This window comes from Anopheles gambiae, chromosome 2 (genome assembly GCF_943734735.2).
Source record: "Anopheles gambiae chromosome 2, idAnoGambNW_F1_1, whole genome shotgun sequence".
NCBI lineage: Eukaryota > Metazoa > Arthropoda > Insecta > Diptera > Culicidae > Anopheles > Anopheles gambiae.
Window position 1 is genome coordinate 91,231,497 of NC_064601.1, and position 25,887 is coordinate 91,257,383.

The following is a 25,887-nucleotide window of genomic DNA, read 5'->3' on the forward strand; positions in this document are numbered from 1 at the left end:
CGCCACAGTGCCCATGATCCGAATGGGAGAGTTCTCGCCCACTTATATCGATAATCTGCTTAAGTGGGTTTCCATTTTCCGACAGCACGTTTACCTACGCACAAGGACGAGCAGCACTTATGATCGCCCAGGGGCACGGAACCGAAACGCAACCGACCCAGCACCGATCCAGCATGTGTAAGCATGTAGGCAATTTTTACGCTCGACAGGTTTCTGACGCTACTACTACTACTACTGCCGTTGTACTGTACAATGATTAGCCACGTGGAAAGCCACGCAGCCTTCAGCGATCGTTGGGATGGGTGCTACACACGAAGAAAAAGGAAAATAATCTCCCATTATTGGAGTATCGCAAAGTCCCACCGTGCTGGATGGAAAGTCCTTTCTGGCTGGCGAGCATTACGCGATGAGAGCGGCTCTAGGCTGTTCAACACACGCAACCAGGTACCGGTGGAAATGGGCTTCTTTCGGATTGTTTGATTCCGCTACATTTATCAAAAACAAACGAAGGTAGTTACAGCGAAGGGAGAACAACAAAAAATACGGGGATTATTTATGGTTCGGCCTTATCGGAGAAAGCGTTTCTGGTTGAGCAAAGCGACGATGCGTCACTGCTAAGGACGATGATATATTTGCATGTTTTTTTTGTACAATGACATGGTGATGGATGTTCAAATTACACTAAAAAACCTGATATTAATCTAGCATTGTTGAAGAATTGTGAACTAAATTGTATTCTTTTACGCAGCACAACGCTTCGAATCTGCAATATAAATCAAATGGAAAGTAATTGTGATAGTGGTTGTCAAATTGTGTTGGCTTAAATTTCCTGGTAGATGGCAGCAGCTGGAAGTCAGCTGGCAATAGCTTATTCAACTAATACTAAATAGCTTAAGCTTCTTGTTCTACACTTTATCACTGTTTTTAGAGGATTTTAGAGCTTTCACATCCTCAATATGGCATCCCACGTCTGCTCCGGCTTTCTTTTCTTAAATCCACATGTTGAACAACCGTTTCAGCTGTGATAGAAAGTGATAAATTTCTCATCACTTCTCAAGCCTTCATCCTTTTACAGCCCCATATCTATTGATACGCCCGTGATTGGCAATCCGTGGCCTAAAAATGGATCCTCTAAGCTGATACTGGCTCTCCTCGCGCTCCCTCGATGAGCTATTTGTTGCACACGCACATCCACCAACGCTTTCCAGCAATTCGCCAGCAATGCCATCGGCACGCATAATCATCCACCATCCGCAGCAACGTGTCAGCAGCAACGTGGTACAATCACGCGTACGCAGCGATAAATCAGCTTTCGCCTCATCCACTCACATTATTCCGCTCATAATATCCTTATTGAATCGGAACCGATGGTGCTTCAAAGCCGGCAAGCCTACCAGACAGGGCTGCTCTTGTGCTTATTATGCTGCGGCGTACACACAGACACACATGGTGGCTGGTGGTTCATTGATATGAATGGCGTGAACAAGCATCACGATTCCGACTCATCCGCCGGGTGTGCCTGAAGATGACGCTGATTGGTTTCGGGCGGGCGAAAGAACAAAAAACGGGGCCGACACCGACCGTGGTGCCGTTGCTGTGGTGTAATCCGGTGGCTTGGCGTATCTCAGGCGGTGTCAAGCTCCGAAATCGCAGAATCCACTCGTCAGGGGAGCATAATTAGTGTGATGCACATGGGATGAGAGTGAGTGATTTGCTGTAAGATGGTGCTTGGGTGCTTTATTATGCGCACAGTTTATGGTGTGTATGACTAAGGGGGGAGTAATTTAAAGGTTGGTTCATAATGGAACACGTGGAATAATTCTTATGAGTAAAAGACTCTTATTCTTATGAATAAAGAGCTACGAATTATAATAAAATAATATTCTTAACTAAAACACAGCCTATTTAATTACTCCATAGGAATAATGAGGCAATTTATAATCAACTCCATCCAACGCAAGACATCGGTAAATATTTCTTCAACGGCAATTTCACGATCAAAGAAAACCATTTAAAACATGATTCTTTTCCGAAGGACACAGCATAAATCTGCGCCTCTTCTGTGTCTTCCGATTTATTCAGCTTTATTTTCGTACCGCACACGCTTAAAACACATGCCACCGCAAGCAGGGCAGAAAATCAATTTTCTATCGCCCCTGGCACGTGCAAATGAAATTCAATTTTCCGCTGCAAATCGATTACCGTGCTTGGGGCTTTCGCCCTGAAAAACCCGCCACTTTCCCGGGAAAACATGTGCGAAACCCGTGCGGATTTGGTGTGAATCTTCGCGGGCTCATTTTTTTGTCCTTCTTCGAGAAGCATTTCTCCGAATCTAGCTCACCGCGAACCAGCCCCACCAAGGAGGGAGGCCCATGAATGGATGGACGAGAATTGTAGGATCATCAAATTAGCATAAAAGCCGCTTCCGCAGCATGATTATACGTTCTTTGCTGTTACGTGCAATCACACCACGTACGCGCTCTGGTTTCGGTGCTGCTCACCGTTAGTGACAGTCATAATTTTGCCACTGGGTCACCAACACGAGTGTTCGCGAAAATGTGGGTAAAATGATGTTTGCACCCATCTCTTCAGTGTGTCTCTTAAGGATTCCGTAGCCCGTTGTTTCACGCTTAGTGAAAGTAACGCCCTCACTATCGTGATCGAAGAAGATTACGACCAAGTGGATGTGTATTCGGTGTGTGTGTTGTGGCGCTAACAGTTCGGCGAATTGGTGGCTTTAATGAAGTTTTCTGTGGTTTTGTCTTGATAGAAGGGGAGGCGTGAGCGTTTTATTAGCGAGCAGGATATTGCCTTTTAGCTGACTTAATCACACGCCGGCACACATCCGGTTGAGTGCTTCGGGGGTTTCAAGTTTTGGTAAAGTGACAGACGGAAAGCGAAAAACACACTCCGAGGTGGATTAATCCGAAGAAGAGTAGGTAACGCAAGACAGTGGCTTTATGCTTTTGGTTAAGACTGCAACCACATGGTGAAGTCACGTAACAGAGCTCAATAAATCTTTCATTAATAAAATAGGACGATCTGGTTCAAAGTTTATTCACTGAAGGCTCCAGAATAAACAAATTAATTTATCTTCTGAAAAGCTTAAGCAATTTTTATATTTATTCAAAATTTACTAGCCGTCTTCCAATTTATCTTCCACCAGTAGTTAGTAGTTCTTCCACGAAAAGCGCCTTGATTTCTGCAATATGATACGTTAAAACGCTTATTTAATATGAAACAGGCAGCTTGCATACTTTCAGGCTCTTAAGGAGTAAAAAATGTAGCATAAATACACAAAAAATCGTTTAAAACGATAACCAAAACAAGCTTTTAATGAATGGTCTCATTTTAAAATAAACCATCTTCCATTTATCTACTCATCAACAACATCAACTTTCGACCCGGGCCGAAATCAAACAAAAAGCAGCCCGATAATCATCACGCTTCCACGCCGCCTAATGATGGTTGATTTACATCTTTTCCGTGTTGCCATGAGCCAAAGGGAAAAACAAGCATCAATTCTTGAGCTATGAAGAGCTGCCATAGCCCCAGTTTTCTGATGTGCTCTCATTATACGTCCAATTTGTCGAATTATGCTCACCGTACAACGTTGGGCGGGAACGAATCCAACTGCATGCAAGCTATATGAACGCTGTTCTGTTTTTTTTCCAGCGCTCTTTTTATTCATTCACACTTCTCAACTCGTTTTTCCACGGAGAGGTTGAAGGAAAAGTTGAACGATTAAAGGGATCCCTTCATTATTGCACGCAAACATTAGCTGTTGTAGAGTTTCTGGGAACAGTACTTGTGTACATCGCTCCTCTGATCGGAAACTAAATCAGAGCTTCTCCATCGCATAGTATGCGACTTTCCGCCCTTTTTTTGTTCTTTGTTCCAGCTGTAGTAAAGCAGTAGATAATGAAAATGAAGCATCACTTCTGTTCAAACTTCTTCTACGATCAACAACTTTCCCTCGGCTCCTGGAGGTGCCTTACTTTTTGTGTGTTATATTTTTATCTCTACCATCCACCAGCAACAGCAATCACCCATCGTGGTCGAGGGTTGGGTCAGAGGGCGGCCAGAATGCCTTCCCATTATCTGCACCCATCCCATCCCGTGAGACTGATTGGCTTTGGCAGACGAAAGTGATGACTGCTCGCTTCCGAGCCGAGCCGGATCGAGTGAAGGAACCTCGCACACAAGCCATCGATGATAGACTACGTAAAGAATGGAAGTTTATGCTTGGACGGAATGCTGTCGGACGGAATACAAGGACAAGGAGAAAGAAAAGGAATTTTCCTGCAGCGTAATTTTGCTTTCAATCCCCCTTCGGGTCGACCTCAGCGAGATAGCATTTTCACTCGATTGAACAACCGATTTTTCATCGTTTACTAGCACATCGAAGGAAATGGGATTTTCTAGGATGTGAGGAAATGGGATAGGCAGGGCGTTGGTGGAAACGAAAATGATGACGATCATAATGACGATTGGGGACAGGAGTGGTGGTTGAAAAATTGTAGAAAAAATCAGCAAAATGAGGGCAAAAGAAATCAGGACAGTGAATAAAAAATAATTAGTAGCAAAGCAAATTGATCTCATTCGTCCGGCGTGACTTGCACCATCTGGATAGGGCGAACGGGACGAATGGATAATTTATTTATTGCGTCAATAATAATATAATGCATCGTTTTCTGTTGCTGTACGCAATGTATCTTACCGAAACGAAACAAAGCACAATCGATACGCGAATGGTTAAGGGAACAACAAAAAAAAGCGATTCAGTTTTGAATATCTAATGAACGGGAACGGGTCTATGGCACAATCGATGCAAAAGTATGGCCAAAGCCAGTGGAGTGCATAAAAATCAATGCTAATTACGTTACGATATCGTTTTACAGCGGCCTGCATTGTTATAATGAACAGAGCAGATAAAAGAAAAGGAAACTTTGGCCAAAGAGTGTACTAAAAGCTTTTTAATTGCCACAATGCTTGGTTGTTCTGTTTTGTTCATTTTCGTTGGCGTTTCCATGAAATCCAATTAAAAGTGCAATGTGAGTGCATTTTGGGGGAAATTTAATACACTTGTAGTTGCTTTCATTGTTATGTTCGCTTGATTTTTTCGCTGCATAAGCTTGAAGTGTAGAAAAAACTGACTGTCAGAGGAATAGTTGATTACCAAACTGTGAATATTCCTTTTTTAATTGCATACTTTTAGGAGTTTATTAAGAACAGGCCTAGCGAAACGTATAATTATTCCAATTTTTTAGTGACAAGAAAAGCCAACTCAAACCCCTCACACCACCTTTTAAAAGACACTCAGTGCCACACACCACAAAACAACGCGCCACAGCTGCATTTAATTGTCTTTCAAATATATATATTGTCTGTACCACCATTTGCTACCCTCGTTCGCCAATTTTCACATATGCTTGGTTCGTTTTTTCCCTTCTTTTCACAGTGCTTTCCGTTTCAATTGTGCTGCGTTATTTTTATTTTCATTTAAAATTGCGTTCCACAAAACTTTTTTTCTTATTATTATTTATCCTTTGCTAAAAAAACTCTCCCATGCTTATCCGTACGTTTCGGTTGGAACAGAGCTCGTCTAAGGCTCACCCAACGATACAAGAAGTTTATGCAAGCTTTTCACAAAACGTGCATATATCTGTGCTGGGTCGGCTCTTGTGTTGCGCGTCCATAACACCTCCCTTTTTTGCACGCTGTACGCATAACGATACGATCTAAGAGGCGGATAATTGCTTTTCACACCCACCAAACAGGACCCGGGGTAAGATCGTACGCGCCCGTATGGGACGCCTTCGACAGCTTCATCGAAACCACCGTACGACACCACTGAAAATGCGGCTCCACCGGAAGCGAGCTGAAAAGAGGTCCATTTTCCAGAAGTGGAGACACTTTGCAGCGCTCTTGAACGCAACGCGGCTAAGCCGTGTGTTTTGGAGCTGGAAAGTTTCGAAACGTCCCTTTTCCCACGTCCACCACGGGTCGGTTCGGTGCGGGTCCCAAAGTGCCAAAGACTATGCCTTCAGTCTTTTGGAAATGATTTATCTTACGTGCTCTTCGGTTCGGTTGCGGTTTTGGGCTTTCGCGCGCAACACAGATTATCGTTTTATCAACTTTGTGTGCTCCAAAGTTAAGCGCTACGGAGTAGCGTGATGTGGCTTATTCCCACTATGCAAGACACATTTTAATGGTTGATGGTTTCTAATAAAATAAGAAGCTTGAGGATTCGTGCTCAGACGAGCAATAACGAAAAGAAGATAAAAAGGATACGATACGCGTGCAGTCAGTTGCATCGGTGTGTGACCAAATGGAGAAAGTTTTTCGACAAATTCTACCGGGGAGAACTGGGAAGGAAGGATTTAGCTGAAAGCTTACGAGGAAAAAGCTTGCTTGTAAATATGGGTGCCCCCGAGGCAGTTCGACGCTACCAAAAGTTCATTAGCTTGGGCAGACTGTTGTGGTTGAGACTGTTGCAATAATCCTCCTTGGAAACACTGCCGAATACCCAGCACTTACCTGATTACCGAACACGCCGATGCTGCAGGCCGACGACACCTGATCCGGTCCGAACCAGACGGCCGCTACCTTGGCCGGCAGCGACAGGATAAACACCTGCGAGGCGGCCACTATCGACTGGCCGACGAAGCCCACCCAGAACAGGTCCGGGCTGACGGAGAAACACTTGACCCAGGCACCGATACACGTACCGAGCACACCGCTGATGGCAGCAATTCGTAGCCCCTGGAAAAAGGAAAAAACAAAACTCCAGTAATGAAATGTTTCATCTGAACTACAGCAACAGTAGCAGCAATTGGTGCCGACGTGGACGTTTGTCTTTTCGATTCGGTAGGCAAATTTTCCTTACTCCTATGGGTTGGAACTACGGAAATGGAAAGGATTTACATAGTTACAGCTGTAATGATTCCCGTTACGTTGGCACAATTGTGGCACTGCGGTATGTTGCGTTACGAAAAGGACAGATGTGAATAATTATCATTTTAATAAGAATTCATTTTAAAAGTACATTAAATGTCCAATGTAACCTTCGGTTGAATTGAAAAAGCTTGTGCAATCTCGTCTAATGCTGCGTATAGGAAATAATATAGAAAAACTAGTTGAGAACATTCTTTGGAATCCATAATTTATGTGTAATTCTACACAAAAAGCCCTAATATAATGTTTTTTCTTTTCACAATAATTCACCCACTGTGCACACAAATTCATATTCCGACCACAGCTGCAATGAAAAATGCTTGCCGGCGTGGATTTTTTTCCTTCTCCGGCATACAACAGCTCTGCGGTAAGCAGAACATTTTCCACTACAAAAATGTCGCTTTCCCTCGTGTGGCCTCGTGGAGCTCGAGTACGTAGAATAAAAAGTCCAACCTTTTCCGCTCGGTCCATTCAGCATGATTTCAATAGTAACCACACTTGTGAACTGAAACTTCTGGGGCTTGCACTGAAAAGTAAAAGCTACACAAAACCGGCACGGGCAAGCGAGATTTAAACAAATAACTCTACCATCGAACAGAGGAAGAATGGCCACGCAGACACTGCCCTGCTCACTCACTGAGAGACAGATGTTATCTCATGAAAATAAATGAGGAAACAGTTCCTCCAGGACAGTGCAAGTGGCGGCTGTCAGCCAGTCGCAACGCAAACGGGAGTAAGTGTAAGTGTCTAGGTTTAGTTTCTAGATATGCTAGGTATGCTTTGTGTGGGATGGTGTTGCTGGTTGTAAAGCAAAGTGTTTGCAGCACACGGTATGCATTTATTTGCATTCGACATTTTGACCGGCAGATAAGCAGCGTGGGGGACACTGTGTTCGAGCGGAAAGCATTCAGTGCTGCCGAATGGTAGTAATATTGATACGAGATACAGGAAGGACCGCGTTGTCTGACAATGTAGGCAGAGGATAAGTTTCCTTTCGACAAGTCCGACACAAATGGGGATATTGCGTGGAATGCGGACAAGAGACTTATTTTAGCTGATGCTGTTTGACTGTTTTGGATTCCAATTTGGAACTTTGTTAGTGTAAAAAGTTTGAGAAATATTATAATTTTATAGTTTGAAATACGGTTTGAAAGCTTTACATTTAAATGTACAAGCAATAAAATGAAGCTTTTGAATGTTTTTGCGCAAACACAAAACACAATTTTCCATTTAAATAATCTCATAAAAAGCATGCTAACCGCTAGAAATTGCTCGAATTTAATTAACGCGCCAACCTCAACGCAACCTCATCCAAACGGTTTCGTAAAAGTTCTAATTGAAAATGCATGTTATGGTGCTTTCAACCCCGAAAAATTCAAACCTCATCAGCTACCATCATCAGCATCATCGCTGCAGCGGTAACGTGTAACAGGAAAACCAAATTTTCTCCTTCATTGGTTGGTGCATGTTCACGAGAATGCTGCTCCATAATTGATTTCGCGGAATTGTAACGCACAAGCGTAGGGAGCGGTGGGAACGGTGGAACGGTTCCAATATAAAACTATTCCTCCCAATGCCCGAATAACGAGGCAAAGCCGCTTTCTCCCAGCTCCCCATTAGGCTATTTGCATGCCTAATAAAAGTGTAATAAAATTTAAACCACTCTCGGCTGTTTGGGCACATCAAATGTACCGTGCCGCCTGTGCGAAATAGGGCGATTTGAAGCAGGAGCTGGAGCAACAACAACTTACCAATTTATCCAGAATCCAGCTGGCCGGAAAGATGAGCGGAATGTACAGGATCATGAATATCATCGACGTCCAGTCGACCCAGGTGCTGGTGATGTTGTAGTATCTGTTTCGCAGGGCGTTGAAATGCATTTCCAAGTTTTGCAAGGTGCAGGTGACAAATGTGTCCAAAGTTTGGTGTCCAAGATTTGCGTGCGGTGGTCCACATTCCGTTGCGGTTACACGTCAGCCATCAGGTATGCGTAAATGAAATGGAAAAAGCCGACATTGGTAATTACATTTGCATGGTTTGCTGTGGGTATATATGTGGATGCTGTGGTTTTTCGTTCACCGTTCACCGGCAGGATTATAGAGTTTTAATTAAAAACCGCACGTCTGTGGCTGAAATGCGTGCAAAGGTCATCTAGAGGAGAACGCAATTGTTCCCCGTTTACCATTAGCTCCAGTAATGCATCGTGCTCTGCAGGAAGTCAACTCTCCACCGTCCCTTAATCTGATTTATAAAGCGGGTCGCAGGGAATGACAATCCAGTTAACTGAAGTAGACAAGGCAATGTTAAATGGGCATCGATTGAGAGGGGGCCGGTTCGATTGGTACTGATCCGGTGGAAAATTGCTTCATAAATCGAGTTTCATCGAACCAACCGTCGTGCTGTCCTGGGGTGGAATGCAAACCGGTAAACAAAAACCCAAGCTCATATATTTACCCCGTTTCGTCGACGACTCCCGCTCGAATGATAACCCCGGCTTCCGTTTAAAACGACCGGTAGGGTCGTTTGATGTGTGCGATAGTGACCTTAAAATTGGTTTTGCCTGTGCGTGTCGGTTGGGAAGGGAAGGGACTAAACCGAATGCCATGCAATCAGTGTTTGCGCGAAAGTTATTGCCCGTCCAGCCCAATGACCTTTCCGGTATCCGGCTAACGGAAATAGAACCGTCTAAACCCGTTTTCTACTATCGTGTGCAGCTGTGGGAGGGCTTAGAGTCGATGGGCTAATTAGAGAGCTACTCATAAAGAGGATTAAATTTGCTCTATCGGTGAATTACATGAATTGATTAAACGGTTTGATCATTGTTATTAAGTTGTGATTTGGTAATGGATTTCACGCAATTTAAAGACCAAATTAACTGAATCCGGGAGCTGATGTAATAATCATTTAATATATTTTTATTGATTTATCATTAACTAATCTATTGATACTGGATTAATTTTACCATTATACTGAAAAAACCATTTTAATCGATTAACACAGTCCCAAAAGGATAAACAAAATTTATACCACTCTTGCTTTAATAACACCATTGCATACATTTAGGCGGCGGTTAATAGACGCTTTGTTGAATTTTCGTCTGTGCTATTTGAATAAACATATTTTCAACAAACTTTAACATCAAATAGGATCATCGTTAAACAGTTAACCTTAAACAGAAACGGCAAACAATTCTGTACCGGCAAAACGGTATGATAAACGAGATGCTCATCCCTTTTCTCATCCTTTGCCCTTGTGCCTTATTGTGTTTGTCGTTTCAAAGCAAATCTATTAAACTGGAATGTGAATTATTCTCACCGTTTGCTTGTGTGTTCGCAAACCATGACCCTCCACATACATAGATCCAACATTGTTGTTGCTTCCTTTTCCAATCCGCTTCCGGCAACACGTGCAAGCTATTTGCGCTCCACCCACCAATTCTTCGGCTGCTCCATTCCTAATTCGTGTGTAAATGTTATTCTTCTTGGCACGATCCGATGGATCGAAGCATAAAAAACACATTTTTCCTTTCGAAAATTTTGCAAGAAAAAAAAATGAAAAGACAACCGATTGTGACCCTACGCCCTACGTGAGCAGGGATAGTTCAGTGCGGCGATACAACAAGGGTCCAATACCAGGACCGGTCGGCTGAAGCTGAAAGGTGAATTTTCACAGCACACTTTTCACCTCGCAAGAGGGACGCCAATTTCGATGGTGTCGCACACCGGTGTGAAGCTTTTATTTAAAATTCCTTCTCACGTTCGAAAGCTTATCTTTTAACGCGACCAAACACCCTGTTCTGTATACGTTTTTTTTTATTCTTCTTCTTCTTGCTTATTTTTCATCCTCTTTTGGAAGTGCGAAACCACTCACCCAAGCGCGTCTTAAGATAGCACCGGCAGATGTGTCGGTTGATCAATGCAATCGAAACCCATCATGGGTGACGGTCCCGTTTCCGGAGGACACCTTTCCCATTCCCATAGATACTATCAAGATTTGAAGTAGCTTTTTCTATTTGGTTTGGATGTTTGCTGTGTTTGTTGTTTGCCTTTTTTCTATAAACCATTTTTCCTATTCCACGCGGAACAGAACGCGATCGGAGATGGTTTGCCACCAGGTTTGACGTGGGAAACGCATCCCAAAGGGGAGTATGTGTCGGTATTTGGAAAAGGGCAATCTTGAGCCTTTTTGTAAAGCGAAAAGGTAAACATTATATGGTTCCCGACTCTTCGTTCACTCGTTGACACAGAAAGACGGTGCTCAAGCAAACTTCCACGCGAGGGTCAACCATTCACCGATGGGAACGCCTGGTACTTTGTACTTGTTCTGCTCGATGGCTGGGAAGAATATCTCCGCTTCCCGGTGGATGAGGTGGATAAATCTCAAGAGTCTTGAAGCACGCTGGAATTGCGAGTGAATAACCCACCCAAACGAACCAACAAAATTAAAAGAACTATCTGCTTCTTTACACAGGAGTCCACATTGTCGAAAAGGGAAGTGTCTCCCCGAACAAGGCTAACGAAGCCGAGGCAGGGAAATATCTTTTTAAAGGTCAGCTCTGGAACACGGGAACGGTCGATATTGCTTGCTTTGCTTCACTTACCGCTGCACGATATTTGCGATGATACTGTACTGGATCCACTGCAGCGCATTCGAGGCAGAATACATCACGAAGATGGCCAGTACTAGCCAGCGCCGGCTATACATCCGGAACTCACCTGCGAAAGGGCAAGTGTAAAACGGGGAAGTGGAAGCATTACTTTAACGACCTGCTGACATCTGGCGTTGACTTTGGTTTGTAGTATGTGTGCATGTGTGTGACTTATGGAATGAACGTGATAATGCTGCAAACGATGAATGGTCCGCCAATGTTAGTTTATATTCGTTCGTTTTGTTATCCTTATAGAACGCGTATTTCCACAAACTCACTTACGGATGTGTTTGGAAGCTGCAATATGCAAGAACAATAAAATATACTCATATCCACCACAAGGGACCTGTAGTGTCTTTTGGGAGTTTTCAATTCGAATTGAGGGTATCAATAAGCAATAAAAACACTTCGCGTAATTCCTCAAATGGAACTGATTGAAGGTATGAAAATAACAAAGATTTGGCGACAAATAAGAATACAGCAAACAGCTATTTATGTGGATTGATTTACTTGCTTTACCATACACAATTTTGAACTTACTTGGTTTGAAAAGTGAGACTATTTGGTGTAGGTTCGATGTATAAACGTATAAAACCTATAATACACACAACCACTCCCAAAACGAGCTCACCGTGTAACATCGATACTTTCAGAACCTACTTCAAATAAATCCTAAAGCATTATAGCTAAAAGGAAACCAAAACTTACCCGCTGGTAGGGCCGGTTTGTCGAGTGTCGCATTCGATCCATTGGTTGCCGGCGGTTTGATCAGATCCGACGACTTGCTGCCCGGCATGTACGCGTCAGCGACGACCGTCACTTCCGGCACGTTGGAATGTTTCAGATCCATTGCGAAATGTGGCAAAAAAGGAAGGATTCCCGACGATGATGATGATGACTTTTCTACTTATCAAAACTTTTGCCCCCGATTTGTCTCTTACTCTCTCTTACTTTCTCTCTTGATCTCTTAACACTATGGCTTTTTATGCTGCTTTTTTCGGTGGATAAGTTTAGTCTTACGCCATACGTTGTTCTGTTCGTTGAGCTTCAGTTTTATAAACTGTCAACTCGTGACCTCTCTCTTTCGTATCGATATCCGTTCGTACCGGCTCTGGTGTGCGGTAGACAGGTTTTGCAAGAGCAATATTAAAAGTAGTAGTAAGGTACTGGATTTATTGTCATGTTACATTTCGTTATAAAAACGTTTTTTTCGCGCCTTTCTTCACCACTCCTCTTACACACTCCCAGTTTGAGCACCAGTTTCCGCAACGGAATGTGTCTTTTATTGTGCGATGCTTAATACATCTTTTTCGTGCGAATTAAATCGAGCCACGTTTCCGCATTTGCTGCTTCTCGCACTCATTGGCACACGTATCCGTTTTCCGCAATCAATATCTTCTTCAGCCTTATCGATCAGCCATCCCACAGATGGGGGTTGGGGAATAATATTCACGCCTCGCCGCGCTATATGGGCCGCGCAACTTACACCGTTGCGACTCCGGATCCGGCTTATTAATAATGAAACAAATCTATTGATTTGTTTCCCTCGTTGCGCCGGTTCTGCAGGCACCTCGTTAGGTGGGCTGTTTGTACGTCGAGCGTCTCGGAGCACGGTGGAGCATGCTCGTGTGCAAGAGTTTGCCGGTGCTAATCCTCGTAATGCGCCGGTACCACGGGCAGAGCCGGGATTCTATTTTTGGAAGCTGCAGTCTGAGTGACGAGGTGATGTTTTCAATTCGGTGGAAATTGCTCGCTGCATTTAGCCTGCAAAATGAACTCCCTAAGGGTGGGATTTGGGAGAGGAGTGCTGCAGGTCTGCTAATGGATTTGCCTCTCGGTGGTGCAAAGAGATGATGCTGGTTTACAGGATGCAAAGTAGATTATCGTTGTAACGTCTGTAAAGGAAGAGAATACACAAAGCAATTGCCTGTTAGAGACTGATTTTGGGACAACAGGATGTGAGGTTGCGTTGGGAAGATGAGGGTAAAAATGATGAAAAAATAGTTCTTTGTATAAATTACACAATAATCTCAAAAGTTTCCCAAATAAAAACCCATGATTATCTCTTTGTAATAATTGGTATCAATGTTATATCCCGGTCACGGCACCAAATGTGTGAAACATCTCAAGCATATTTTAATAAATAAATACGTTTCTTTTTCATAATTTGTTATAATTTTAATAAAATCGTTCCATACAAAGATAGGATGAACAACATCACTGCTTTATTCGGGAGCTTATCACAAAATCAGTTTTCAAGCGCCATGATCACGATTAAGCCATTGGACTGCCACTTCTTCACCCAAAGTACGAAGTAATAAATCCTTTTCGCTTGCTTAAACTGCAGCCAACAATGGCGAACATCGTAACATAATCCTTACGAAACAGCGCGGAAAAACTGCAACAACCAAAGTAACTAAGCCCCGAAACACTTCATGCTATCCCACGTTCGAGCAACGGTCGCGATATTCCCCCGGTGAAGACTACTTCCGTTATCACCGATGCCCGGTCTCACGTAAACAGATATTTTATACTTTTCTAGATTGTCCCTATGCAATGACTGTTGAGCAATTTGTGTTCTTCCTTCCTGTCAGGGAAAAACACCTTTCGTAAGAAGGCTCCTTTTTCGACACATATAAAAAAGAACAGCCCAAAAAGTGTAATGTTGCACGCTTCACAACGCCGCTTGGAGCTGTTGCTGCTGCTACCGACCATTAGTGTCGCTGTAATTTGAGCAATCGCGTGGCACGTGTCCCGCCATTCGCAAGTGCAATTGCTTTCACGTGATCCGTTTGAGAAAGAAGCCCAATGGTATACGTTTTAAGGATTTGTGCTTGCCTTGTGCACCGTAACTCGATTACACACACACACAAGCAGTACGCGAGCCAATTTCCCGTGCAGCACCGTGCCATAATTACAACGAACGATAGTGCATTTTTTAACGATGATAAGTATTTTTGGGGGCACCCCAAATTCTAGCTGTACGCCCCGACGTGCGGGCTACTTTTTTGTGATAAACTCTCTCACCACCATGGTGCACCCGCTCTGCATGGTGTGAAGGAAAAATCTAATGAAATTGTCATCACGTCTTGGCTGTTTTAGTGCTGTGCGCTGTCAACAGCTGTGTCGTTGAAGGATATTTGTCTTCGGTTGAGCATCTAGAGCGCAACTTCTTACACAAGACCACAAGACTCGTTGGAACTATTAGTAGAAGACATTGCTGGTCCCTGGCCCTTCCCGGCGTGACCAGAGAAGTGAAAGTTTTTCAATTTTAAATCAAATAAGAACTTTGGCTTTTCTTTCTAGAAATAAAAAAAAACGGTAGCTGCTGTTAGACTGTTGAAAAATGTCTAGAGGGTGTCCTCCTATTTTTGGGTGCAACTTTTGGATGAGGAGCAAATAAACCGCGCCTTCCCGACTTGCTAGCATGATTTCAGTCGGTGACTTGGTATGGTTTAGAGTCAACAATGCTCAACAATGCTTAGATTTAGCTTCTTGGCAAAGAACTAGAGCAAACAGAGGTAAAGAACGTTAAAGTATGAATCAGTTTTTTTTTGGGAACGAAAGTTATTGTCCCACTTAGCACTTTGTAACTTTAGTGATAGACACCGATCATCTTGCTCCTACGAATGCAAAGACATAAATGCAGCGTGCGATAAGAGTAACAATAATTAAATCTCCCCTTTAAGATAAAAGTAAAATATGGTACGATACAGAGCGTACCACGTGGCAGTGTCGCTTTCAAGTCTCCCGATAGCGGTATATAATATCAATTAAACGTTTATGGGAGACCAACGCTTCAATCCGCTACAAGGTAACGAAAGTGATAAGAGGAATCGCGCGTTTATATCTCCAAAGCCAAACATAGCAATTGCAGGAGTGAGAATGTAACATTACGTTGGAATTTTTAGAATCAAATGGTTGAACATCAGCACAAACGATGTACTATAGATGCAAGTTTATTTTTGCTATGAAATTCCACACCAAAGGGCTCCCAGTTGCTATTGCTACATCGTGACAAAATCATTGTGTGCGTGGCTTAGCGGGGTTCAAGTGATAAGATGTGAAGGTTTATGATGTGCAACGGTTGCACTAGCGTTAAAATATGCTTCACGAAGGGTTTGCTAAAATGAATTTTAGGGAGGGGTTTTGAGAGTAAAAAATACTTACAAAATAAATAAATTTTACTTCTCTGAATCTCTGACAAACCAAGTGAGCGTAAAAGTAAATAAGGAAATTTTGCTTTTTTGACAACAAATATTCAACTTTTGAAACTCAATTAGCACAAGTGGTCTCTAATCCAACGCATAATTCTAGCTCTTCTCACAGTCTAGCTATTATGCTAAAGAAATCGCTGAGCATGTTGTCAAAGCGACAGCAAACATTCTTAACCCGCCAGCATCTCTGGTCTCTCTCTCTAAAAATCCACGAAAATCCTCGAAAACATCACTTTCAGGCCCGGCAAAAGAATGTTATTTTCAAATTAGCTCACCATTCTCCCGGCTACACTCAGCCATCGGCTTTCCTCACCCATACTTTCTTGACAAACTTTGTTTTCTTTCTCGCTAGAGTGCTTTTTTGCACTATTTATCACCGCACCGGTAAGTGGGACGACGATCGTTGGTATCAAGCACCGCATTTAAATTACAATCGCCACAGCATACAGCGAGTAAGAAAACGCGTGAATTTGTTTTCGACTCGCTGCTGTTAAATATTCCTCCCGATGAAGATGATTCCCAAGACACAACTATCCATCACACAGCAAATAATACCTCCCAAAGAGTACGACGCTTTCTAAATCAAACCAATTCTATTCAAAGTATCACAAACATTGGGAAGATTAATCGTGGAAGGTTTGTGGGAGTGATTTGTGTTTCTGTTATTGTTCACTTCCGCATCGGCATTGTATTCATCCACACACACAAAGTCCTTCTTGCCTTAGTTAGCAAGCGCTTCTTAACGCGCCCGCGGCGTCCCCACTGTACAGGAGCACATTTTCGGCTGCAGCTGGCAACTTTAAGGCAACGGAGCAAGTGTGCTTGAACGATGCGAGTGAGCTTCGCCACCACATTCCCTTGACATAGTTTATTGGAAAGTTGAAACGCGAGCAGGACGTTCTAACCGCAAGAGCGCGCTCCTCTTCCTTGTGGTTGGATAAAGAGGAGAAAAAAAACACAAACCGCCAACCAAACGTCCTCGTCCCTCTCTTGGCAGGCTCTGTTGAATAGCTACTTTTCATCCTGTTTCTTTTCTGTCTCTCCTACCACTTTTCACAAATAAGGCTTGTTTGTGGGTATACTTTTGCGTGGCAAAAATCCTTCACGAAGATTGCTTTTGATCTTGCGTTGCTTCGTGCAGCTTTTCTTCAGACGCTATCCAAGCGTCTCCACTGAGGATGATCGAAGGATGGTTTCGGCCATGGTTGGCAGCTTACCTCAGCTGGAAGCGTATCATCTTTTGTGTGGAGATAATCTTCACACTAACTATGCTGTTTAAAAATGCAAAAATGATTTTTTTAGAACGGATGCTACCCTGTTTTGCTTAGACATTCTTTCCTGGGACGAAACGAGATTGTACATTCTATTTGATAAGAACGTATTCTAGACAAGTCCTGCCTGGAATGCAAATTTCCCTTCCTTTTTCGAGCAAAAGAAAAAGTAAACTGATTCGTCTATTTCCTAGCAAAACCAAATTAACACCATTGTTCACGCTCCATTCTTAATTATGATCCGTTTTAAATCAAATCGCCTCCATGGTATAATATTTATTTCCCAATGGACAGCAGCCTTGCTCTTGTCCTCTTCGTCGGTCCAACCGACCAAAACACACACAGAGCGCATGAGAAATGATCGATAAATACGGCAGTGGACGCAAGTGGAAAGCTCTTGCACAAAGCAATCAGCTCGCACAGAAACAAGTTTTCCACTTGTGTCCCACAGGAAAGACATAACGAATTACATTTCATTTTTCATCCCGCAAGATCTCAGCTCCGCACGGGCTACGGTTAACGTTTCCGCTTGGTTCAGTGTGCTCCGACGATCGATGGCAGTGGCACGGGAGGCCTTTCCGTAGCAAGATTTATTTACTGCTCGTAACCTTTTCCTTGTGCGAGGAAGATAGGAAAAAGTTTTGTGTTTTGTCCTTGAGACTTCTACCATTCGTTGCTCCTTGTCGTTGTACTAAATATAGCGCTGAAAAATTGTTCTTTGTAATGGAATTTTAATGATGATTAAATAAACGACGGCTGAAATGGCTGAGCTGCTTTGACCTATCTTCAGATGTTGACTGATTTTCCATGTAACTTGATTGAGTTTGATTGATTCATGCTCACCGAGTAACAATGTCACAAACTCATAAAATTTGTTTTCCCTTCAACCATTCATGCCAGTTTTCTTTTTCTCTCTGTTGTACTACTCTTTTGCTTCTTCGCACTCCGTTTTATCGCTTGATTTATTCACGGTCATGCTTTCGAACGCTGTTCAACGTGGAACCCGAAAAATAATGGTCACAGTTTCGCGGTATTTATGCGAAGTAGAGGCACCAAACTTGTGCGATGGTTTCAAAATATTTGCATAACAAGCTGTAACCAGACCACTTCAAACGTTTGCTGACGTCAATGGGAGCAGTTCGAACACTCCCTGCTGCTTTTCACTCATCCCCTGAGTGTATTGTTCTGAATAAACACAGGAAAAGCGGTTTAATGTTGTAAACTCTCCGTCCCTGTAGGCATGGCGGCGATGCAAAACGGCCGGAAGTGTATTACAGAAAAGCCAAATTGATATCCATGCTGTCAGTAAAAAACCACCAAACAAACATTCTCTCGCCTTTCATTATTGCATTGCAGATTGTACTATCCCGGCCTTTGACATGCCTTTGATGCAATCGTTTTAATTAAGTTGGTTTACGTAGAATTACGCTGTAGTGAAAGGATTTCATCACATTTCAAAGGACTTAAAGAGAAATAGGGGAAATAACGCACAAACAGAGCTGTATCTCCATTTCGTGGAAGCTGTAATTGAGCTTGTGATGATAATGACAATCGCTTAATTTGCCGATGCAACCTGCTTTATTGAATGATAAATAGTAGGGTCGTCAATAGCATTTAAATTAAAATCCTTAAAATTCAATTTATACGCCTGAAGTTATTCAATTAGTCTTACAGATTGAGATGAATTCCAGGACTTCCATGGGATATTAAGCAAATCAGACACATCAGGCACATCAGATCAGACAAGGATTGAAAAAAAATGTGTAAAAGGACATTTTAGTGAGAAAAATTATGTTAAATTTAAATTAAAATTCCCACCTACCAGCTGTAGCGCTATTCCATAACTGAAAATTTCAAGAGAGCTCAAGCGAAACTCAATTATAATCACAATTATATCAAACAGACCTACCTCAACCTAAATTCAATTTATTATGATTCTTCTCCAAAGACAAACCTTCGCACGGGTGTACATAAAGTTTCACGATTTGAATGACAGTGATTATGGTTATGTCAAACCTGCAAACTCTATCGTCTCTAAACGGGCAAACGATATTGCTACAAAATTTAAACAACAAACGCAAATCGGTTTCATTTCCCTTTCGATTAAAATTCCTAAAGAGACGAACAGACGGGAATAAAGTTTATTATACCGTACCGACCCACCTTAAGGCTCACTGTTGTCACTGTGCACTGCCTTCCCCAGTGTGGGGGTTTGTTTTGGGGCGAAACTTCTGAAACTGACAGTCCCAGCAGTCGCACACGGTGTCGCGGCAAATGATGATGCCAATGGCAAAGACCCGGTCTGTCATAAAAATGCCAACACTGAAGCGATCGTTTCGCGAACCGTTTCCGCCGTGCAGTGGAAATGGAGCGAAAATTAATAATACTCTTGCCCTTGCCGGTTCACACTGGCTGCGGGATTTGTGAACGTCCCGGGTTAGCTGATGCCCAGCCTGGCAGCCTCTGCCTTCATTTTAAGCCTCTCAGCACGAACGACTGGTGATCGATGGTGAAGCCCGGTTTGTGTGTTTGACTCTCGGTTATTTTACTGCTTTTTTGTCGATTTGTTTTGTCAAAAATTTAGATCAACCTTCCGCTGACGCGGTGCAAATATCCTGTCCAAGCACCAATATCCTGAAAACGACTACCCTGGGGTCCGTGGCTTTCTTCTTGGTGACAACAATCACTTGGCGATGGCGGTGTAAATATAATCCAAAAAATAATGGCCCCATCCACGAGCCAACGGAGAAAACCGCTGGACGAAGAACAATTTGCAATTTGTAATTTATCACCGTTTTACGTTCTGCAAACACCTCCACGAGAAGGTACGTCGTTACCTTGATGGACCCAGGCAGCGCACGCCAAAGCTGGCTAAATTATTGATTTAGGCTATTTTTCATTACATTCCCGATGCGATAGCGCGGAAGAAAAATTCATTTTATCGGATTGTTGTTCTTGAGTGATGAATGAATGTTGCAGCACAACAGTGATCGGCCTCCGGCGAGGTTGTGGAGTGTAGGAAAAGTTAATGCGGAACTTTGTTTGTTTTCTTTTCGTTTAAAATTTAACGCCCCGTTGTCGTGTCCCGCTTGGTGAGTAATTACTTTTCCGCCTGTTTGCTATCCCATATAACCACGTACGTGTGAGTATGTGTGTCTGTAACGAGCCTTGCAAAAAGATAAATTGTGCCAAATTTTGTTGTAATCGTAAATTAAACAGTCGAGCAATAAAGCCAACGTGCGCACTTTATAGGATGATTTAAAGTTTTTTTGCTCCGTCTTTGGCCCTCCCCACAGCATCACAATTGTGGCTATAAAATGCCATTGCAAAGCTTCCTGTGTAATGGAAATTGCACCGAAAGTTTGCGGAAGGTGTTGGCGATTGACATTCCTGGACTGGAAATGAAAACAAGTGTGGAGAAGGGCGTAAGTTTCGAAATTATTTCACCTAGACCTTGGATGGTTCTGTATGTATGTGTTTGTGTGTGTGTACGAGGGGTGCTATGCTGCCCTTGTGATTTGTTCTACCCCTCCCCCTTCCCCTTGAGAAAGTCGTAATCGGAGAGCGCACCATAAAATGGTCTGATTACGGTACGCCCGATTATCTGTGCGGGGTAGTCCAACGAATTGAAACCAATTGGTCGTGGTCGTGTTTGTTGGTACAGTCTACCGTACGGTAAGGGGTGAGACTAAAGCGTACTGATATGAACGTGAACGAAGGGGTGAATCGAGGGAAGGCGGTATGATTCAAGCACTGTGGGAAGTGGAAGCAATGCCAGAGATTATACACCGAGCAGCACCAGAAATCGGGTAGGATTTGCCCGTTTTATATATCCTACTGCTCTTAAACAATGGTTTTATTTCAATTCTCGTTTCAATGTTTTCCCTGTGCTGGTGGATTAGAGCTTAGAAGCTAAAGCAGTCTCGTGTTAAATTAATGTCACCCGTTTAAGGTAAATAGAGGCAACGAGCTTTCAAACGACTCAATTGCAATTCATTCGCTACTATTTCTTTATATAATGTTGTCGCAGCTGATATCAATATGCATAAGCTAACCAGCAGCAACTGTCATCAATGATTGACACTGCACGCGAATGCACATTTGCATGCAACAAAGTGGCAATGGTGGTCGCTCTAATTGAAAAGCGATAGCTGATGACAATGTCATGTGCTTGCTTTTAATGTGCCAATAATGACAAACATTACATATAATTTCCCCTAAAAGCTTCCAGCATACTTGCGTGTTTGAATTGATGTATGCCGCTAGTCATAGAGAATCGTTTTTCTTGCCTTAAAACCAAAAGAGAATGCTGTCAGAAAAACACCAGCGTGAAATTGAGATTTATTTTTAGCCTTTCCCAAAACAAATCGATTCCACCCGGCTCGGAGGACATGCTGCTGCTGTTGCTGCTGCTGCTCGGCCGCCGATCAAGACCGCAATGTCACGTACATTGTCACGGTTAAAGATCGATTACGGCTAGAGAACACACCAATACCAAATGGATGATTGGTAAATGCATCTTGTTTTGAAGCTTTTTCTCACTGCCCTGTAACCACAATGTACAGCGTGGGGATAGATGATGGATAGTGGTGCAACTGGGTGGTTGGGATAAAATCAGATACTAAACAGTCACGCGTGTGTACTTGTGCCGACGGCTGCATTGGTATTAATTAAACCGACGAGGACAATCTGTTTATGGTATAATTGAAAACATGTGCTTGAAAATAACGCTGTTTGTTGAATTTTGCTGCAGAAGACTTATCTTTCCGCTTATACAAATCTTCTTATGCTAATAAGCGACACCATTTTAGCTTGTAAAATACCGGTGCTTTAATCTTTTGCTCAAACAGAGCAACCTGCCTTACCCATAATTTGATAATTGTTCCTAATGCGATACACAAATGCCCTCGGCTCGCCACCCCATTACTTATTAAATCATTGCTGTTACGGTCACAGCTTCTTGTGCCTCCTACGTCTCCTCCTCAGTGTCCATCAGTGGAAGTGATTCATGACCCGTTCATGATCAGCATGATTTGACTAGCAGAAGAAGAAGAAGACGACGATGAAAACAAAACGAACACACAGGGGAAGCTTTGTCTGTGACACAGAGCTCGTGATAGCTGCCGCAAATGGTATTCACACCGCAAGGGTCTAGTGGTGCTGTTAGATTGTGAATCTAAATTGTTTTCATGCCGTGATTGCATTTCGCTAGGGGCAATTTGAAGGTATCCGGTAGTTGTGCAGCGGGTTTTTGAGTGTTTAAGTGAACCTTGTTTTATAGAAGCAGTCGCTTTTTCACAATGAATCACGTGTTTTGTTTGTTAATCACAGTATAATGAGCGTTATTTATTTAAATATTGCCTTCTATAAGGCAATATTTTAAAAAAGTACCTTAGATTGCATTTTTATAATCACTTGCTACTATTGTTCTTTATGTATTGATAAATATGATTGATTTTTGAATAAAAATAGAGAGCTAAATCATGAAGATCTAGATAAATTATACCTTGAATACAATATTTAATTATTTTTGCCATTTTCCGATTAAAAGTTTGAAAATAGAATCTCATTTTCTATTTCCACTTAAAAATCACTAGATCTCACAAAAGCGAAGACTTTGACAATGCAAGAAATGCACGTGCTTGTTATACACTGTTTAACCGCGTGGTTTTATTTGTTCAAGTACCTACAGAAATAAATTAAACATGTGAAGAGTTCACACCATGTGTTCAAATGTCGATAGAATATAAACAACACAGCTTTTGTGATTTACACAATAGCAATCATAGTAATTTACGTTGCGGAAAATCCCCTTTTCTCTATTCAATAACGAATGCCTACAGTGAGCAACACCAATTACACTAACAAAACGCTTTCAAAGACACACAGATTACATGAAACATGTGTAATATCACACTTTAGTTTATTAAATTCAAAACTTTGCTAATAATCTTTCAACATTCTTGACGGAATTATTTACTTTATATATTTTTGTAGTTCAAGAGTTTAGATGATTTAGACAGAATTTTTCTTAGTTTTAGTATCCAAATTAGATTTTTAGTAATCCAATGTTTCAATTAAATATATTCCTTTGAGTAAAGAATCTTTAGTAATTCTTTTACTTAGAAATTATTATTTTCTTTTCTATTTCGTTATGAGAAGATGTAGGAAATGATATACTCGATATGCAAATACAAAATACAAATAATAAACTTGTACATTGCTATAAGCAAGATCTAAGCTCATAGTGTGATCTAACGATTCTGTGTAAGCTTACAAATACAAATACAACCCACTTCTACAAACAACACCAGCCATAAACCACCTGTACAAACTCCCATTACCAACAATCCCCTTTTCTAATGGCTTACCAGAACTACTTTTGTTTTCATTACACAAAACTTACATTGGAACGTGTGTGCGCCGTCACACACATACGCCTTGCACGAAAGCCAAAACCCAAAAACCGCAAAGCTCTTCCACGGCGACAGGCAGGTGAGAGATGCAGTGACCGCACCACACGTTCGGGTGGGATTCACCCAGGTGAACCGGTTCACCCTGTTCCAACGGCAGTCCGACCGGGTAGCTTCGGTGTGCGCGGGTTTGTTTTTGTTTTGTGTTTTTCGGTGCGTGCCTTTAGCCCGCTCGTAGCACGCAAGTGAACCGCGTGGCTGAACCGCACACGCACACACACGCACACGCACGCTTAAACACAGCTACTCAATATCAAACAAATACACTATTGCACGGCCAGGGTTATTCACTTCCGCACGCTTTTGTTGCACGATCACGCGTACTTGAAGGGCCGACAGCACAGCACACTTTAACCCTCCGCGGAGCGGCACTAGAGCAATAGCCCTAAACAGTATCAGCAACCAACGACTTGGCGAGGGATAGAGCCGGGGGAAGATGGGAGGGCGAGGGCTACTCCACAGCTGATGGTAATTGTTGCGGAATCATTCGATTCCGATATTGCGCTTATCAGCGTTACCACAGCCCGACGGCCCGCTGATGTGCGGCTGTCGCGATGGGCTTAGTTGATGAGTGCGTAAATGAAGTAATCGGTGGTGATTGGCCCCGTATTAAACGCCGTCGCACATCCACCAAGCACTGTTAACGCCGGCGGGAAAGGTCACGTTAAAGTTTCGCTAAGCTAAATAAGCAACTTATTTAAATTCAAACACACAAACGCGTGCTTAGAAATCACTGTAAAGAATTGTAAAACAGATCACAATGCACCTGGCACCTCTGCGGTTCTGTTGTGGAACTGAAACGACAAAACACTTCACTATCTGTCACACCGAGTACTGGAGTGTGTGCTTTCGCTTTTCAAAGCTTAACCGTTTACATCCACACACCTGCCTCGCGCGTGTGTGTGTGTTTTTTTTTGTTACAAGGTGCTCTAGCCTGTCCTACACACAGCAGCCACAGCAGGTGCAATTTTATTGCAACAAATTTTCAAACGTCAAACCGCTGACACACACGCAATTAGAAGAAGAAACAAAAACACTTTTAATAGCGCACTATCAGACTGATACACCCGGCCCCGGTGGACACGTTTTGCTCGTAGCAGAGGTGGGGAAGATATAAAACACCGCGCAGACCGATACAAATGCTCAAGCACGTGCGCACCGGTTGACCGTTCGAAGGTGACTGAGTTGCTGGATTTCCAATTTCCAAACACGCTTATGGCACAACAACCGGTGGTAACCCTTTTTCGGAACGGACGGACGGAAATCCCTCAACCGAGCCGGGGAAGTACACTGGTACACCCACCCTCCGGTATTCGAACGGCCTTGCTGCTTTGGCTGCTAAACCGAACTGAACGAAGGCAAACAGTCGAATGCTGGGCCCGTTCGGTGTACGGTTCGTTCTTATCACACGCCGAGAGTCGATACCCGAGAGTTGTTCTAAAACCGGGGTACGGCACACCGTGGATTCACTTGCTCATCTCACTCCTCACTCACCATCTGTTGAAGGCAGGGCGACCGCTTTGTGAGTGTAATCAACAGGACTCGAGGAAATCTCTCTTAAATAAATATACAAAAAATATAGACAAAAGCGGAAGAAAGGCTTCTCCTCTTTAGGAGCTTTGTTTCGTCACAGCATCACTTGAAACACTCACTTTCTGCTCACTGCAGTGAGCAAGCCGTACAGACGGACTGCCGTCTGCTAACCGGTTCACAACAAAACCGCCCGCAGGGTATGCAATCTGCGTAACAGCACGCTCACGTTTCACTTTGCGTGCGAAGGAAAAATCAAATTAAAACGTGTTTTTCACCAAATTAAAGCCACTCTAAAACGTGCATCTTGATGCAGACTGAACAGAACACGGAAGCTGATATCAACAGTGACTGAGATTATGTTCCTACCCCGTGTCCGAAACCGCTTCATGCTGCGTACGGACCATGCGCAGCTGCGATGCATCGCTCTCGTCGGGCCATCGACCATGGTGGCGAATTTGTGGCGGATCTGTGTCGTCTGACTCACCGTTCGACCTGTCACGTGTTTATTCGGGAACGGCAAATTCTCTCTTTCTCTCCACTTCAACAAAAATACAGACAAACACACACACGCGGAAGTTCTGCGCCAAGGGAAAGCATGTACAGAAAACTCTTCCTTTTTTTTCTTTTGAAACTGCTCTATTTCATTCATCCAGCTAGTCGACAAATGCTTCCTGAAACATAAAACACACACACGCTCCTACTTACACATTAAAACGTGACCGAAAGCGGAAGCTGTGTGTCTCTCTATTTTATGCTAGCAGGCATGTGTGCGTGTGTGGGCTAAAAAT

General features: G+C 42.9%; 1 protein-coding gene across 4 annotated transcripts in view; it reads right to left on the bottom strand.

Moving 5' to 3' along the window:
• Positions 1 to 24,960, bottom strand: part of LOC1276505 (heme transporter FLVCR2) — a 37,973-nt gene extending 13,013 nt beyond the window's left edge. Inside the window, exons 1-6 of one of the 4 annotated variants that reach the window (XM_061663499.1) lie at positions 24,870 to 24,960; positions 23,500 to 24,360; positions 12,314 to 13,500; positions 11,558 to 11,672; positions 8,709 to 8,811; positions 6,541 to 6,765 (exon numbers count right to left, since the gene is read on the bottom strand). In XM_061663499.1, the coding sequence (XP_061519483.1) occupies positions 6,541 to 6,765; positions 8,709 to 8,811; positions 11,558 to 11,672; positions 12,314 to 12,455 (585 nt within the window). In that variant the 5' untranslated portion in view covers positions 12,456 to 13,500; positions 23,500 to 24,360; positions 24,870 to 24,960. Of the gene's footprint in view, positions 1 to 6,540; positions 6,766 to 8,708; positions 8,812 to 11,557; positions 11,673 to 12,313; positions 13,501 to 23,499; positions 24,567 to 24,869 lie in introns of all 4 variants that reach the window. The other 3 variants (XM_061663502.1, XM_061663503.1, XM_061663500.1) reach the window with 3 other exon arrangements.
• Positions 24,961 to 25,887: the final 927 nt, after the last annotated feature.